This window comes from Nesoenas mayeri (assembly GCF_963082525.1).
Source record: "Nesoenas mayeri genome assembly, chromosome: 1".
NCBI lineage: Eukaryota > Metazoa > Chordata > Aves > Columbiformes > Columbidae > Nesoenas > Nesoenas mayeri.
In genome coordinates this window covers 122552276-122565805 of record NC_137541.1, presented here as the reverse complement: position 1 = coordinate 122565805, position 13530 = coordinate 122552276, and the positions used below count along the sequence as shown (strand labels likewise).

Below are 13530 nucleotides of genomic sequence, written 5' to 3'. Positions count from 1 at the left end.
GCAGAGAAATTTAAAAGCAGTAGAAACATCTGTTTTAGGTGCTGGATATTAGTGGATAAGCAGAGCTACATGACCATTTAAAAGTATTGGAATAACTATCTGCAAAATTTTTACTTTGCCCATTAAAGTGTATTTTAAATTACAGAGGCTTTATTGTAAAACTTAACCTGGAAGTGCAATTTCAGCATCTGGAGCTCTCAAGAGTGCTGTTAGTAAAATGCAAGGCATCTTGCTGCAGACATGTCCCCGAGGCAGATCCTCTTATGATGAGTTGTGCTAATGTCTGTCACTGCTCACCGCTCCCAGAGCAGAAGTCAAGATTTCCATTTCAAGCCCAGTAGGTGGCATCAGAAGAGTTCTCTAAAATTCAGCATTTGGGTGTTTGTGCCCTAGCCCTAGGCCACAGAGTGAGCACGGCGCTTAGATAGAGAAAATTTCAGGTAATCTGTCTCTTCCTTGCGAAAAGCTTTGGTCTGAACATGATCTGACCCAAATGACATGCCTGTGGTGCTTCTGAGCCTAGCACAGATTATCAGATGTTATTAAGTGCTTTATAGCTGCTTTCAGCTAACCACAATGACTTGTAACTATTTTTATTCCATTCGTAATAAAAATAATATTGCCGATTTTGCTTTGTTTTTCAGTGTTGTGATACTATAGGATTCTGCTTGAACACTGTAGCAGGTGTCAAGAATGTAAAATGCACTTTGTATCCTTGAGGAGTAGATGGTACTATTTTAAAATTAAAACAGTGTATCTGTCACAGCACACTAACAGAACACGTTTATGTCTAGAAAATAGATATTTTCTAGTGTAGCAAGCTATGCTGCAGTCAAACTCTTGTGCCTCTCAGAACCTATTGCTGGGGCTGAAGGATGTCTTTGCTCTGGTGGGAGTGTGGGAGTGCGGGAGTGCAGCCATTCCACTTCCCTCTGTCTTTCTGTCTGTCATCTTAAAAAACACTTCAAAAAAAATGTCTTGGGCACTTCACGATAAACAAGAGGGCAGTGGGATTTCCTCTGAGGGGTCAGGAGGAGATGGCAGGCACAGGGAGGTCTCCTCCCCTTTTCTCCCTGACCATCCTGCAGCCCCATTCAATGGCTGTGGGCAGCGGTGCAGCGGGGCAGGAGGGAGACCTGTCTGCCAAACAGGGGCTTTCCTTGCCTTGATGGTACCTATGTGGAGCCCGTGGTAGCTACTCATATCAGCTACTGCCATCAGGCTGGTGCTGCAGGGCTTAGTTAAGGGCTAGAGTTGGTGCTAGGAATGCAGTGGGCTTGGTTAAATCCATGCCAGTGCAGAACAAATGAGTCTGTAGAAGGAATTAAAGCAAAATAACTGTTGGTCTTGAAAGCTGCACCCAACCTTAAAGTTCCTTCCCACAGGCAGCCCAAGCTTGTGAACTCCTTGTAGTTTTCCAGGCAGTAGTTTTGAGATGGTTGCTGTGGTTCCTGTTCTTTGACAGGAGATCAAATACGTTGTGAAAAAGGAGAGGGGAGCTCTTGGTGTGGTATGAGAAGGAAGAGCACACAAAAATACCTGATAGCTGAGGATTGAATAAGGAAAGTCCCAGTTGAGCCTGAGACAGCCAGCTTAGCAGAACAGGCAGGAGCAGATCCATGGTGCTGGTCCCAGCTGGGTGGTTCGTTGTCCCCAAGTAGGCAGCTGTTCTGCTCCATTTGCTGGATAAAGCTGCCTCTTAGCCAGCATAAATATGGGAAAGGAGGTAACTTAGCTCCCTTGTGTCAAAGAAAGAAAATGGAATTGGATTTCAGCTTTTGGATTAAAAAAAAAGAAAGTTATGTTCCTTGTTCTCCTTTTTATTGTAGCTTCAAAGGGATCATATAATTATATGAAAACAAATAGAAAGTCTTCTCTGCTCCTTCTGAACTGTTTCTTCCATGCTTAACCTTCAAAAGGAAACAAAAATTCCAGGAAAAACAAATTTCACTCATCACGATTTTGAAGGCACAGAACATCTGAGGTCAATAGAAGAACCTTCAAAAAACTGGTTCCTGAAATGTTTGGACAGAAATGGCTACAAAACAAGTTCTTAAAACAGCTCCAGGGGCAGAGCAATTCCAGCTCAGGGAGGCCCCAAACTACTGGCTTAAAAATGACATACGATGTGTGACTCCTGGGTAAAGTCATTGTAATAATCCTCTTGCTATGGATGAGGATGTGAACACAAGCGACCTCTTCAAGGCTGCTCAGAAAAGCAGAACTGATGAATCAAGGTGGCAGCAGCAACTCCAGAAACTGAACATAGGTCTTTTGGGACCCTCTAATATCTTGTGTACAAGCTTTTGCTGCCTATTGAGATTAGCTTGAGGCACGATGTTGCTCCTACCTGTGAGTTTAAGCAGTGGTGGAAAGAAGAATGTGGAGAGCTTTTCCCTTTCACAGAACCCTTGAGTAAGACCCAGAATAACAAGGAAAAAAAAAAAAGACCAAAGAGAGTATGGAACAGTGAAAAATGAATGAAAATAGGGAGTGCAGGCTAATAATCCCATTAAGTAATGGCACATGATTGCAGAGAGCTGTAATAAGTTGATACTATATGTGATCACTGCCTAGGGTTCTGAAGGCTCTGAATAAAAGCTTCTATGCATGGCCTGAAATTTTTCTCCTCTGCAGCAACGACTGTCTTAATTGTTTGATTAATGAACTCATTAAATCCCAATATTACTAGAAAAAGCATATTGACCTCCTGACTAATCGCAATTAAAATATAAATGCCACTTATTCAAGACGCTGGTTAGCCATCTATTTAGGCAGCAGAAGATCATAAAAAACAGCTTTGTGTTTTGGGGATTTGGCCCACTTCACCCACAAAATCTGAATAAGAGAATGTCATAGCAGTTACAAGTAGAGGCCAGCTTGCAGTATTACCTGCAATTACAGCAGCATTTGCCTGGTTATTAAGATGATGACCAGTTTGGAAACACAATCCTCCATTGAATCAGCAGCCAGAGACTCCCACTGACTTCACCAGAGTTAAGATTTCACCCTGCATCATCACTAAGCACAACAGCAAGGAAGTGTAATTAAATTCTGCACATGTACCAAGCGCAGCTCAATGTTACACGTTCTTGAGTGGTGCTGCAGAGTAAAACACAGGGAGCTTTGCACCCAGGCTGCAATGCCCCCAGTTGTGCTATCTTCTGTGAGTGTTAATATGAGAACAGGCAGCTCTTTTCTGGTTCTCTCAGTGCTGTATCGTGTCCCTGCAAGGTAAGATGTTGACACACAGTCTCACTTCTGTAAAAAGGCCATCCTTGCTTTGTTGGAAGGTACATTATCATATCATGATGGCATAGTTCAGCTATTGTCGTGTTGCTTGATACACAGCTATAAAGCTATTTCAGTGTCCCAGCTCGTGATTTTTGAGTGGCTTATGTCATTATGACAAGCACTTTGTTTGGAAACTTGAGTGAACACCTTGGACATGTGTCACTGATGGTTTTACGTCCAGTAGGAAATGTAGCTCCCCGGATTAGACAACTGAGTTAGGAGAACAGACATATCTCTTGTAAGCCAAAAGGCAACTTGGTGTATCTGAAGGCATTTTAGCTGGCTGTATTAACCCTGTCCTCTGCAGCAGGCCAAAATATACACATTCTGGGCTTTCAGCAAAGGTTATAGGATGCTGTAGCATCTTTGAGTTGTCAGGTCAAACTGTGTCAAGGTCCGAATCAGATTTGGTGTCCAAGGTCTTGTAGTCACTTCAGACTCATGGTCACTGTAATGGTAAGGAAAGATTTAATCACTGCTTGTGCTATTGTGTGGGCTGCTGTAATTTGCCTCCAGCCCTGCGTAACTGAAGGAAACCTGGACGTATCCACCACTAGCCCTGGTGTAGCAAGTCTAGAGATTAGTCCTCCCTTCACCTCTCACCCAGAGCTCAAGCCCTTTGGGAATAATTAGCTTTCAGCTTCCTAAAGCTCCATGTGGCTCACCACCTTCCCAGTTGTCCCTACCTGAATGGCTGCTGCCTCCTTTACCATAGGACCTCAGCAGCCAAGGCTTTTGAGTGAATAACTCCTGAGGATCTGCCTGTTCTCAGTTCAGGCACAGCAACCCTAGAGGACATGACTCCATGTGCTGGTTTGACTGAAAATGAGTTAATTTTCCTTCATGCAGTTACAAAACTTTCTTTCTCATAGCTAGTATGGTTGTTTTTGACTTTAGTTTGACAACAAGAAGATAACACCCCAGGACAGAGTTAATGTTTTTAGTTGCTCTGGTCTGGGAGCCAAGGATGGTTCTGAGCACTCTGTCCACTGGTGTGAGGTGGCTAGTAAGGGGGGTATAGATGGGGCAGAGCTTGACTGACATCCAGACTGATCAATAAGAGTATTCCATCCCATTAATGTCATGCTTCATATTTGAGGAGAGTCAGGATCTTCCAGCTAGTTTCAGTTAGAGACATGATGGAGACCTGTTCGGGAGAGTTCTGTACAGGACTTTATTTATTTCAGCCTTTTTCCATCTTGCCATTTTGCCTTTCTACCTTTTTCTCTCTTTTATATCCCCGGGATCAGCTGTTCGGGACCAGGTGCTGCTACCTGGTACTGGCTGCGGACAGAGTTTGTGAGAAAGTGTATTGAGTATCTTTTATTTTACATTCTATTTCTATTATATATATATTTAGTAGTAGTGTATTAGTATTTTGGTTTTTTATTAAACTGTGTTTCTCTCAATCCAAGTTTCTCCCTTCCCTTTTGATTCTCTTTGGGGGGAGATGGGGGCGAAGGGGAGTGAGCGAGCAGCTATCATGGTTATATTGCTAGCTCGGGTTAAATCATGACACCCCATCTTAGACATTGGGTGTACTACAAAGCCTTAGAGTAGATTTATGTTAGTAAAGTGCACCAATGATTTCACAAGGAATCTGCTTAGATTTCCTCCATAGCATGTGAGAAGGATCATGGCCACATTAGAAACAGGGAAACATCTTAGTTCCTGGGAATTTATTTTCTGCTGTAAAAGCCAAACGCTTTCCATAACTACCAGAAACAGCAAAGCTGGGCAAACACCACAGCACTTCACTAGAGACTGTTTTACCTGTATTGCACAGAACACAGCAATACACTACTAATGCCCCTTGTAGGCAGCAAGGGAAGGGAGACAACACAGTATGTGAAGGTCAGAAGTCTTTTGGACTTCATTGATGTGTTTAACACTGTCAGTACTAGCCCACAGAAGTAGTCAAAAAGAGTCAAGCAAACAATCATATCAATGGTTAGAGTTGGCAGAGCATTGTTGTAATCAGTGATATTTAATCCCCTGTTTTATTCAGTTCCTCAGTGTTCAAATGGGGTTTTTTGTGGTTTTGTTTGTTTGTTTCTTGTTTCTTGTTTTTGTTTTTGTTTGTTTGTTTGTTTGTTTGTTTGTTTTGTGATAGGTTGCTAGCAGTAGTGCTCCTCCCAAGTAAGTATGGACGTTAAAAAGTTTGCACTTAGAAACAAGACAGGAGGTTGCTTCTGTAACATCTCCAGGGCTGCCAGTCCCTCACCTTCCTGGCTGCCTGTTTGTGATTCCAGTTGAGGACAAATCTGGACCTGGTGCCTGCTTCATGCCTGTGTTTGTCACAGTAACATAATTGTCGTGACCTGGATCTGTGACTCTACCTGTGGATGTTTACCCAGAAGAGCAGGCTGGGGCTGCTGCCTCTGGCTCCCTGAAATTTACTGTCACCAAAGTGATGTGGGACACAACAAGGCAACAACCACCTTTCCTTAGCTCCAGCAGTAAAAGTTAGTAATTTATCAGGAAAAGTTCAGGCTGCTGTCACTCTTGATCACATACATCTTCTTGATCACAGGGCTAACTGCCAAGTTCTCTGAATGCTACATGAACCCTGATGAGAGAACTCATTTCTTCCTATCAAAGGCTGAATGAAAATATCAAATCGGTTATAGGAGCTGTTTTTTTCTGGACACCGGTTCTTTCTTTCCCCAGACCACAGCAATCTGTTACCATAAAATTATTTCTTCACTGATGTAGGTTGATGGTTTAAATTCCTCTGAAAGAAACTGCTTAAGACACCAAAGTGTTGTTCTACAAGCAGGGTCCGGTACTTGGTGTGCAATGAGCCAATCTTATACACAGGGCTGAGATATTTCTTTATTTCATATCTATGTAGAGGTGGGTGCTAGGTGGTAACTCCACAAAGCTAGCACCCCTCAGTTTCCAAAACTTAGGTTATTTATACATTTGTTTGTATTGAACCCCTCTTTTCTATTAAATATGCATTGCTGCGTAAGTGTTAATTGGCTAAGAGTCATCTTGTCTTCACTTAAAGATACAGCATCTTAAAAATTAATTGAGCATGTTCAGTGTGTAGGGGTCTTCTTTGGGTGGTGAGTGACTTCCAGAGTAGAGTTGTCGTCTTCATATTGTAATTAGCTAGTTCACTTTCAGGACATCAATTAGTGGAACTTCAATGACTTTCCAAGTTAGTTTAGATAAGGATGCTATATATTAAAGGTTCTATGCCTGTTATTTTAAATCCTTTTGATCTTCTACTCCTCATTATAGATATCCTCTTACTCATTATCTTCAGTATATTTCTTGTTAAATAACATCACCTTAACTTCTAACAATTAATCATCAAAAGCACACATTTGCACCAGGTTGGGCTGCTGTCTCCTCAGTGTCCTGCTCGAGGGGTTTGTTTACCTGAGAGCCCATCTGGATGAACAGCTGGCTGCTGGCAGCACAGCTGGTGTGAGGGCAGTGGTCTGTGACACGGCTGTGGCAGAGAGTGAGGGGTGGCTGGAAAGGACCCATCAGGAGCCAGCCCATCGCCAGACGTACCTGCCCACCTCCTCCAGACTCGGCACCTCCGAAACAACATCCCCTGAGTGCTGCTGCTCCCCTCAGAGCAGCCTGGCACTGGGAGAGCCTGGGGTACCCACTGCTAGCACTGAGGAGTCACAGTAACACCCTTTTTTCTTTGGGGGCGTGGGTATAACGTGACACAAGAGGTGGGTTGAAACAAAATGGTGGTGTCATCTATTTAGCTCTATTTTAAGCATATGCTACCAGCATTTGTAGTTTTGTTCTTATGAAATACACAGTAAAGTTCTGTCTTCCTGTTGCTGCAAACTGTACAGTGCTGGAAAGCAGTGCTGTGAGTAGGAGGAAAAATACAATAGTAGCTTTTGACCAGCTTTCATTTTTGCCACCTACAAAACAAGACTTTTCTAACAGTGGTCCAGCTGTTTTAGAATTTCTAAAAGTTTTTGTCCCCTGGCAAGGCTTAAGACAACAGCCTATTCTGGTTTTCGTTACTGAGAAAGCCAGTGGTTGTTGCTGTAGCAGAGTCAGAAAGCAGCAGAGAGTTATCAGAGGAGAATCCTTTGGATTTATATGGAGAATAAGATAATTTATCAAACTGTGTGAGTGTCCCTCCTAATGCATCGCTCGAGCTCCATGGCAGAAACCTTCCAGACGAGGTGCTCATTTCCAGACATAGAGCTGTTTGTGAAGGTGAGCATTGTAAAGGAATCCAATGAAAATGTTTGGTTATGGAGAAATTTTTCCTATATTTGAGATTCATTTGATAGCATTGAGGAAAGTGGAAGAGCAAGCAGAACTGGTTTCATTAATGTGTATTGTCTGCAAGTTCTGCAAACCTTAATGAACTAACCTATTAACTAAGTAAATGATACACATGTTTTTTTACCTCTGTGGCTGTACATTGAATCATAAGCTTCAAAACTGCAGTTCAGGAGAATCATATGAAGAGCTTCAAAATTGGACCTCTGCTCTCTTCCAACAATGTCATATGAAGCCTAACTTAATCTATACCAACTATACAAGACTTTGCCTCATTTTAACAAAGCCTTTTAACAAAATGCAATACAAAGTACATGACAGCAACACTTCTGTGGCCACACATGTGGTGAGTTGCACCTTTTGTGCTTTACAGTAACACCTGGTGATTTGTTTAGCCAAAAACGAAAGACCATCATTACAGGGGTACAGAGGAAGAGAGGTTATGTGACTTGATACAGCCACACGTAAGTCTTACAAGTAGGAGCCCTGGGTCCATAACGAGGAAGCATTAACCAGGGGGACATGACACTTGTGCTTCCTTAGTCCTCAGTTCAGCAAAGCGCAGAGACGGGCAGGTTCAGCTGGAGTAAGGCCACTGCCAAACTTCCTTCCTTCTCTGGGGCCTCTACAGTTGTCTACATTTAAACTCTTAATTATTTGATTAATTCTGTTTATTCCCTTAAGTGCTTTAGATATTACATCTCAGTTTATGCTAGTAAATCTTTCTCTGCTTGTTTCCTGTGATCATAAACTGATTTAAACTTGTTTTAATCTTGCAGTGACTTAGGTAGATCATAATTCACATAAACAAATGAGGTGCAGACAATTTCCTTTGGAATGACTGCTGTAATTTCAAGTTTATTTTCTAACTTATGGTAATGTTCATTATGCATTTTAATGAAAAACTGTGTCTCCAAGATGACGGAGTTCTTTATCATAGGTATGTGCATGTTTGGAAAATGATATAAAGAAACCTTGCATGAAAATATGTATTAGTAGAGATGACTAACATGCTACATGTACTCATAGCAGATCTGGGTTTTCTGCTTGCCTACTGCATCTACTATTAAGTTTGCTGTTGTCACAGAAGTATGTATACCTTTTTTTTTTTCAATTGTAGGCTGGCAGTGATGGGGAAAGTATTGGAAATTGCCCATTCTCTCAGCGTCTCTTTATGATTCTGTGGCTAAAAGGTGTCATATTTAATGTCACAACCGTGGATTTGAAAAGGTGAGATTGTAACCAGAGTTCTTATTTTCAGGACATCTTTTCCAAAATGGTGATTTGAAAGGGGGACTCTCTTCTGATAGATTGGAAGTGCACACTGTGGCTTGGCATTACGCTAATAGTCTGGGTGCCTGATTCCTCTTTAGGGTTCACTAGTATAAAGTGGATTAACTCCTTTGAAGCAGTTGAGATTTTCGTCTGTTTTGCAGTAGGTCTCTGGAATATAAGACAGAAGTTTTGGGTTTTTTTTTTAAGCATTTCAGAGCACATTCAGATACAGGCTAGTAAATTCTCACACCACCAGCGTGAGGCAGCTAAGTTTTATTTTGTAAGAATGACATAGAGAAGCCTGGTAGTTTAAAGGTGAAAAAATTTGTTGCAATTAAGAGTAGAAATTGGAAGAATGGTTCCTGTTGTGATTAACTCCATCTCTTTCCTCCCATCAGAAAGCCTGCTGACTTGCAGAACCTAGCTCCAGGAACAAACCCTCCCTTCATGACATTTGACGGTGAAGTGAAAACTGATGTCAATAAGATCGAGGAGTTCTTGGAAGAAAAGCTAGCGCCGCCCCGGTACTGTATTCCTAGCCACTTTTGGCCCTCACAGCCATGATGGGGGTCAGTGACCAAACCCATTCAGTTTTGGCAGCTCAGGCCCTTGATGAGCTGTGCGGGTTATAATTGCGTGCAGGAGGCTCAGGGTGGGAGGGGATGGTCTGGCTCTGGTGCGGAACTGGAAGGGGTAACACTGACTGGAGTAAAACATGCTGAAGCCTGGCACTGTGCAGAGGGTGCCTCTGAAGTGTCCCCGAGACTCTGGCTGCCCTCCTCCCCCTGCCCCCACCTCTGCCCCAAGTTTTCGGCTGTGCCTCTGTGACCATTCCGGAGGCACAAAATCCACCTCCCTGCAGCAAGTATGTGCAGAAACCTGCGTGCCACTGCAGGAACCTGACCTTTCTTCCTCCACTTGTTTTTGCTGGACATTTCCATCTTCACATCATACAAAGAGCTACACTTGCTGGGAGCAGGTAGCCAGAGGAGGAGGGCAGTGGTGGGTGTGCTGGGGCTTATTTTGAGTGGCCAGGTGAGCCCAGTGTTAGCACACAGCAGCGTCTGGGTTTCAGACTTGTCCTTCCCCACCCTAGCAGTTGTTCCCACTTCTTCCCACTGCCCCACCATCAGCAGCATCGTGTCCCCCACCCACTCACCTTCTCTCCCCCAGGACAGCAGCCGCTCTACACACCGCTCCCCTTCTCAAGCAGCCAAACCTGACTTAAACTGGGCACGTAGCTGCTCCCCTCCACTTGTCCTTTCCTACCTGCCCTCTGAGCTTGCTCATGCAGGAGCAGGCCAGGCGAGGAGACTGGGAGGACCAGCAGCTATTGGGAGTAGGGACTTACCCTCTGTGTCTCCTCATGGCAGTAGCCACACTCCAGCAGCCTCACCTTCAGTGGAGAAGGCCTGGGAGGGACACTGGGCTGTCTGGGCATTATTTGCAGTGATAACAGGAGTTTCCCATCTCCTTCAGGAAAAGGAGGTGAGGCACAATGTTCAATAACAGTTTAAATTCGCACTTGTTAAGTGATTATTAGTTTAGGATGGTTCCTTCTGAGAGTCCTGTGTGGCTGTATGTTGTGATGCTACAGTGTAAATAATATATATTAAATAATTAGGAGACTTGAAAATAAAGGCTAGTCATAGAACTTTTTTTTTTTTTTTTCTTTTAACTCCTCAGGTATCCCAAACTTGCACCAAATCACCCTGAGTCTAACTCTGCAGGAAATGACGTGTTTGCAAAATTCTCTGCGTTCATAAAGAACCCAAGAAAAGATGCTAATGAAAGTATGTGCTTCAGTCCTTTTGTCAGCCTGGTAGTTACTGGAAGAAATTATAGCTGTACAGTTCTAGCACACCATGTTGGAAATATCTCATTTACAGCTCAGGTTAAACAGTCATTTTCCAGAGCATAAAGGCTGTGGAAATCTGTGCCTACTCACTCTTTTATTTGGGGATTTCCAAAGTTATTTTACAGAGATACTGCTGTCAGCATGGGTGCACCAGCTCCAGCTCCTCCTCGTTTCTTCAGCTCTCGAATCCCTAACCTTGCACCTTCCCCACCGCTCTGCTAAAAGCACAGCCCACTTGAACTGACATCTTATCTTTCTACTCCATTTGTGCAAATAATGAGGTCTCTAGCCCCATGACACTTCTCTCTAGAGCAGGACCCTCGCTACTACCATGCATTAACTCACCTCCATCCTCCAGCTCTCAGCCCTGTTTCCCTTGCTCTTCTTTTCTCCCCTCTCCACAGTGGCAGGTGGTCACCACCAGCCCACAAGACCCCCAGCCAAGCCTTGCCAGCCCCTCCCTCCCTTAACCCCACTCTTGTGTGCTCAGCCGCTCTGCTGAAAGGCCACTTTGCAAAAGCCCACCCCGGAGAGATGTTTGAAGAGCCGTTTCTGGTAACACAGCCCCAGCCTGGTTTTTCTCAGAACCCCCTTTAGCTACTTACAGCTCTTATCCCAGCATTAAGTTTTAAGCTTAGGATAAAGGAATTGCAGGAGTTGGCATGACTGGGTGTCCGTGAGCTGGGTTGGTGCCAGGAGACAGGATGCAGGAGTTGCCTTTCTGCTTGGTGTCAGAGGGACCTTGGTACGGGCTCGAATGAGCTTTTTATTGTCTTAACCTAGATTTGGAAAAATCTTTGCTTAAAGCCCTGAGGAAGCTGGACAACTACTTAAATAGCCCTTTGCCTGATGAAATTGATGCTTACAGCACTGAGGAGATCACTGTTTCCAGCCGGAAATTCCTGGATGGAGATGAGCTCACCTTAGCGGATTGCAACCTCCTACCAAAGCTCCATATAATCAAGGTTTGCATTTGCTTTTTAGCTTCCTGAAGAGAAGGGGGACACAGAAGCTTAAGTCCTTTTCTAAAAGGCAGGGGAATCTTTCGTCTATTGTGAGGCCACACAGCAGCTGTGTAGGGATACCAAATGCTAATGCACAAGGCCATTTCATTATAGCACAGCTAGGCAGATCCTCAGATTGATGGCTCTGAGTTAGAATATCTGATTTCGTATCCAGACTGTGACTGCGCTTGCTAAGCCTCTCACAAGTGTTACATGAGTGCTATATTCAGTGCTGTTGAGAAGTGTTTTGATTTGCATTTCGTGTGCAAAGTGCCTTGGACAAATAAGATGAAATTATTTTGTCCATGCTAATTCAAGAAGCCAGCAAAAGCTGCAATTTTGCAACTGTCTTTTGTTTCTTTAATGCAAAACTCTTGCTTTGCTGAATATCACCACTAGTGCAAATAATGCTGGCAGGGTGGCCACCACCCACTGCCTTCCAGCCAAGGCTCCCAGCCTCTTCATGCAGGGCTGTGTAGCATCCACACACACCTAACAGTCCTGATGACCAAGGTGTCTGGGTGTTGTCACAGCCTGTCCCTGGGCTACTCCGTAGCCAGCTAAGCTCAGGAAGATATATAGCCACATTGGAAATTCATCTGGTTTTCATACAAACAAGGCCACTTCAGAAAGGTTCCTTTTTAACTACTATTATGTCAGGGGAAGAGTGGACTGAATTGCTTTCTGTCTCCTGCTCGAGTTAAAACTTTCCCCAAAGACATCCCAGTTGAACCTATTCCAGAGAAAGCAGCAAGGGACTGAGCCCTTTCCCACATCCACACAAAACCCAGGCCCAGCAAAGCCCAAGAGACAGCAGGGGTCAGCAGAGCCACTATGGGGAGAATCAACTTATGTCAGGTGAATGTCTGAAGGATGATGGAGGATGAACATCACACCATCCTTGCTGGCCAACAGGCAGGGATTAAGTATTGGCCAATAGTTGTTTTCCCTAGCCATTTAAAATTGAGTATTTTAATTCAAGTTTTTCCTTTCTATTTCAGTGTAAGTATCCAAGTGTGGGGCAGTTTATTACTGTAAGATTGCTGTATTAGTTCTGGTTTATGCTAGCTCCTTTTCTGTTTTAAGCTGCATCTCTTCCAGGTGTGGTTTACTGGTCCACATAGCTCTGCATAGCTCTAGCAGAATGTTTATACCAAATAAATCCTTTTAAGTGAGTTAGTTTGTTAGCTAGCTTTCTTCATCCCATGTCTTGTCTTTGTTTTTGTCTTTCCTTATTTCCCCCTGCGTTGCATATAACACCACACTTACACATTCAAAACTAAAAATGTACATAAAAAGTAGATTTGAGGTTTTGTTTGTTTTCCAGATCATGTGTGTAAAGATATTTTTCTTTTTTTCTTTTAATAAAAGGTTGTTGCAAAAAAATACCGAAATTTTGATTTTCCACCTGAAATGACAGGGATTTCAAGATACTTGAACAATGCCTATGCAAGAGATGAATTTACAAACACTTGTCCTGCTGATCAAGAAATTGAGTATGCATATTTGGATGTTGCAAAGAGAATGAAGTAAACAGAAGATGCCTTCTTTCTGTACTGCTTCTGAGCTATAGATGGGCACCACCCAAGATGAAAACAAAAAGCCAGCATACCTTTTGCAGTGTAATTTTAAGTTCTGCTATTGGCCAATCCTTCTTTTATAATGATTGTATAACATTATTTGCTCATTTTTGAATTATATACGTATATGTTTCTTTGTCTATACAGGTGTATGCACATGCAAATGTCTGTTGTGCATTGCAAGTTAAGGCATCAGTCACTATTAAAGCACTTGAAGTTAAGGAAACAGTGTGGGCCACACAAATAC

The 13530-nt window shown here is 43.2% G+C and overlaps 1 protein-coding gene across 1 annotated transcript in view; it reads left to right on the top strand.

The window, feature by feature from the left end:
• The window catches only part of CLIC6 (chloride intracellular channel 6), a gene marked incomplete at both ends in the record, with an annotated part of 32491 nt that extends 19255 nt beyond the window's left edge, over nucleotides 1–13236 (top strand). The window contains 5 exons of the mRNA XM_080363358.1: nucleotides 8687–8796; nucleotides 9240–9365; nucleotides 10528–10634; nucleotides 11483–11664; nucleotides 13075–13236. Coding sequence (XP_080219484.1) covers nucleotides 8687–8796; nucleotides 9240–9365; nucleotides 10528–10634; nucleotides 11483–11664; nucleotides 13075–13236 — 687 coding nt within the window. The remainder of the gene's footprint in view (nucleotides 1–8686; nucleotides 8797–9239; nucleotides 9366–10527; nucleotides 10635–11482; nucleotides 11665–13074) is intronic.
• Nucleotides 13237–13530: the final 294 nt, after the last annotated feature.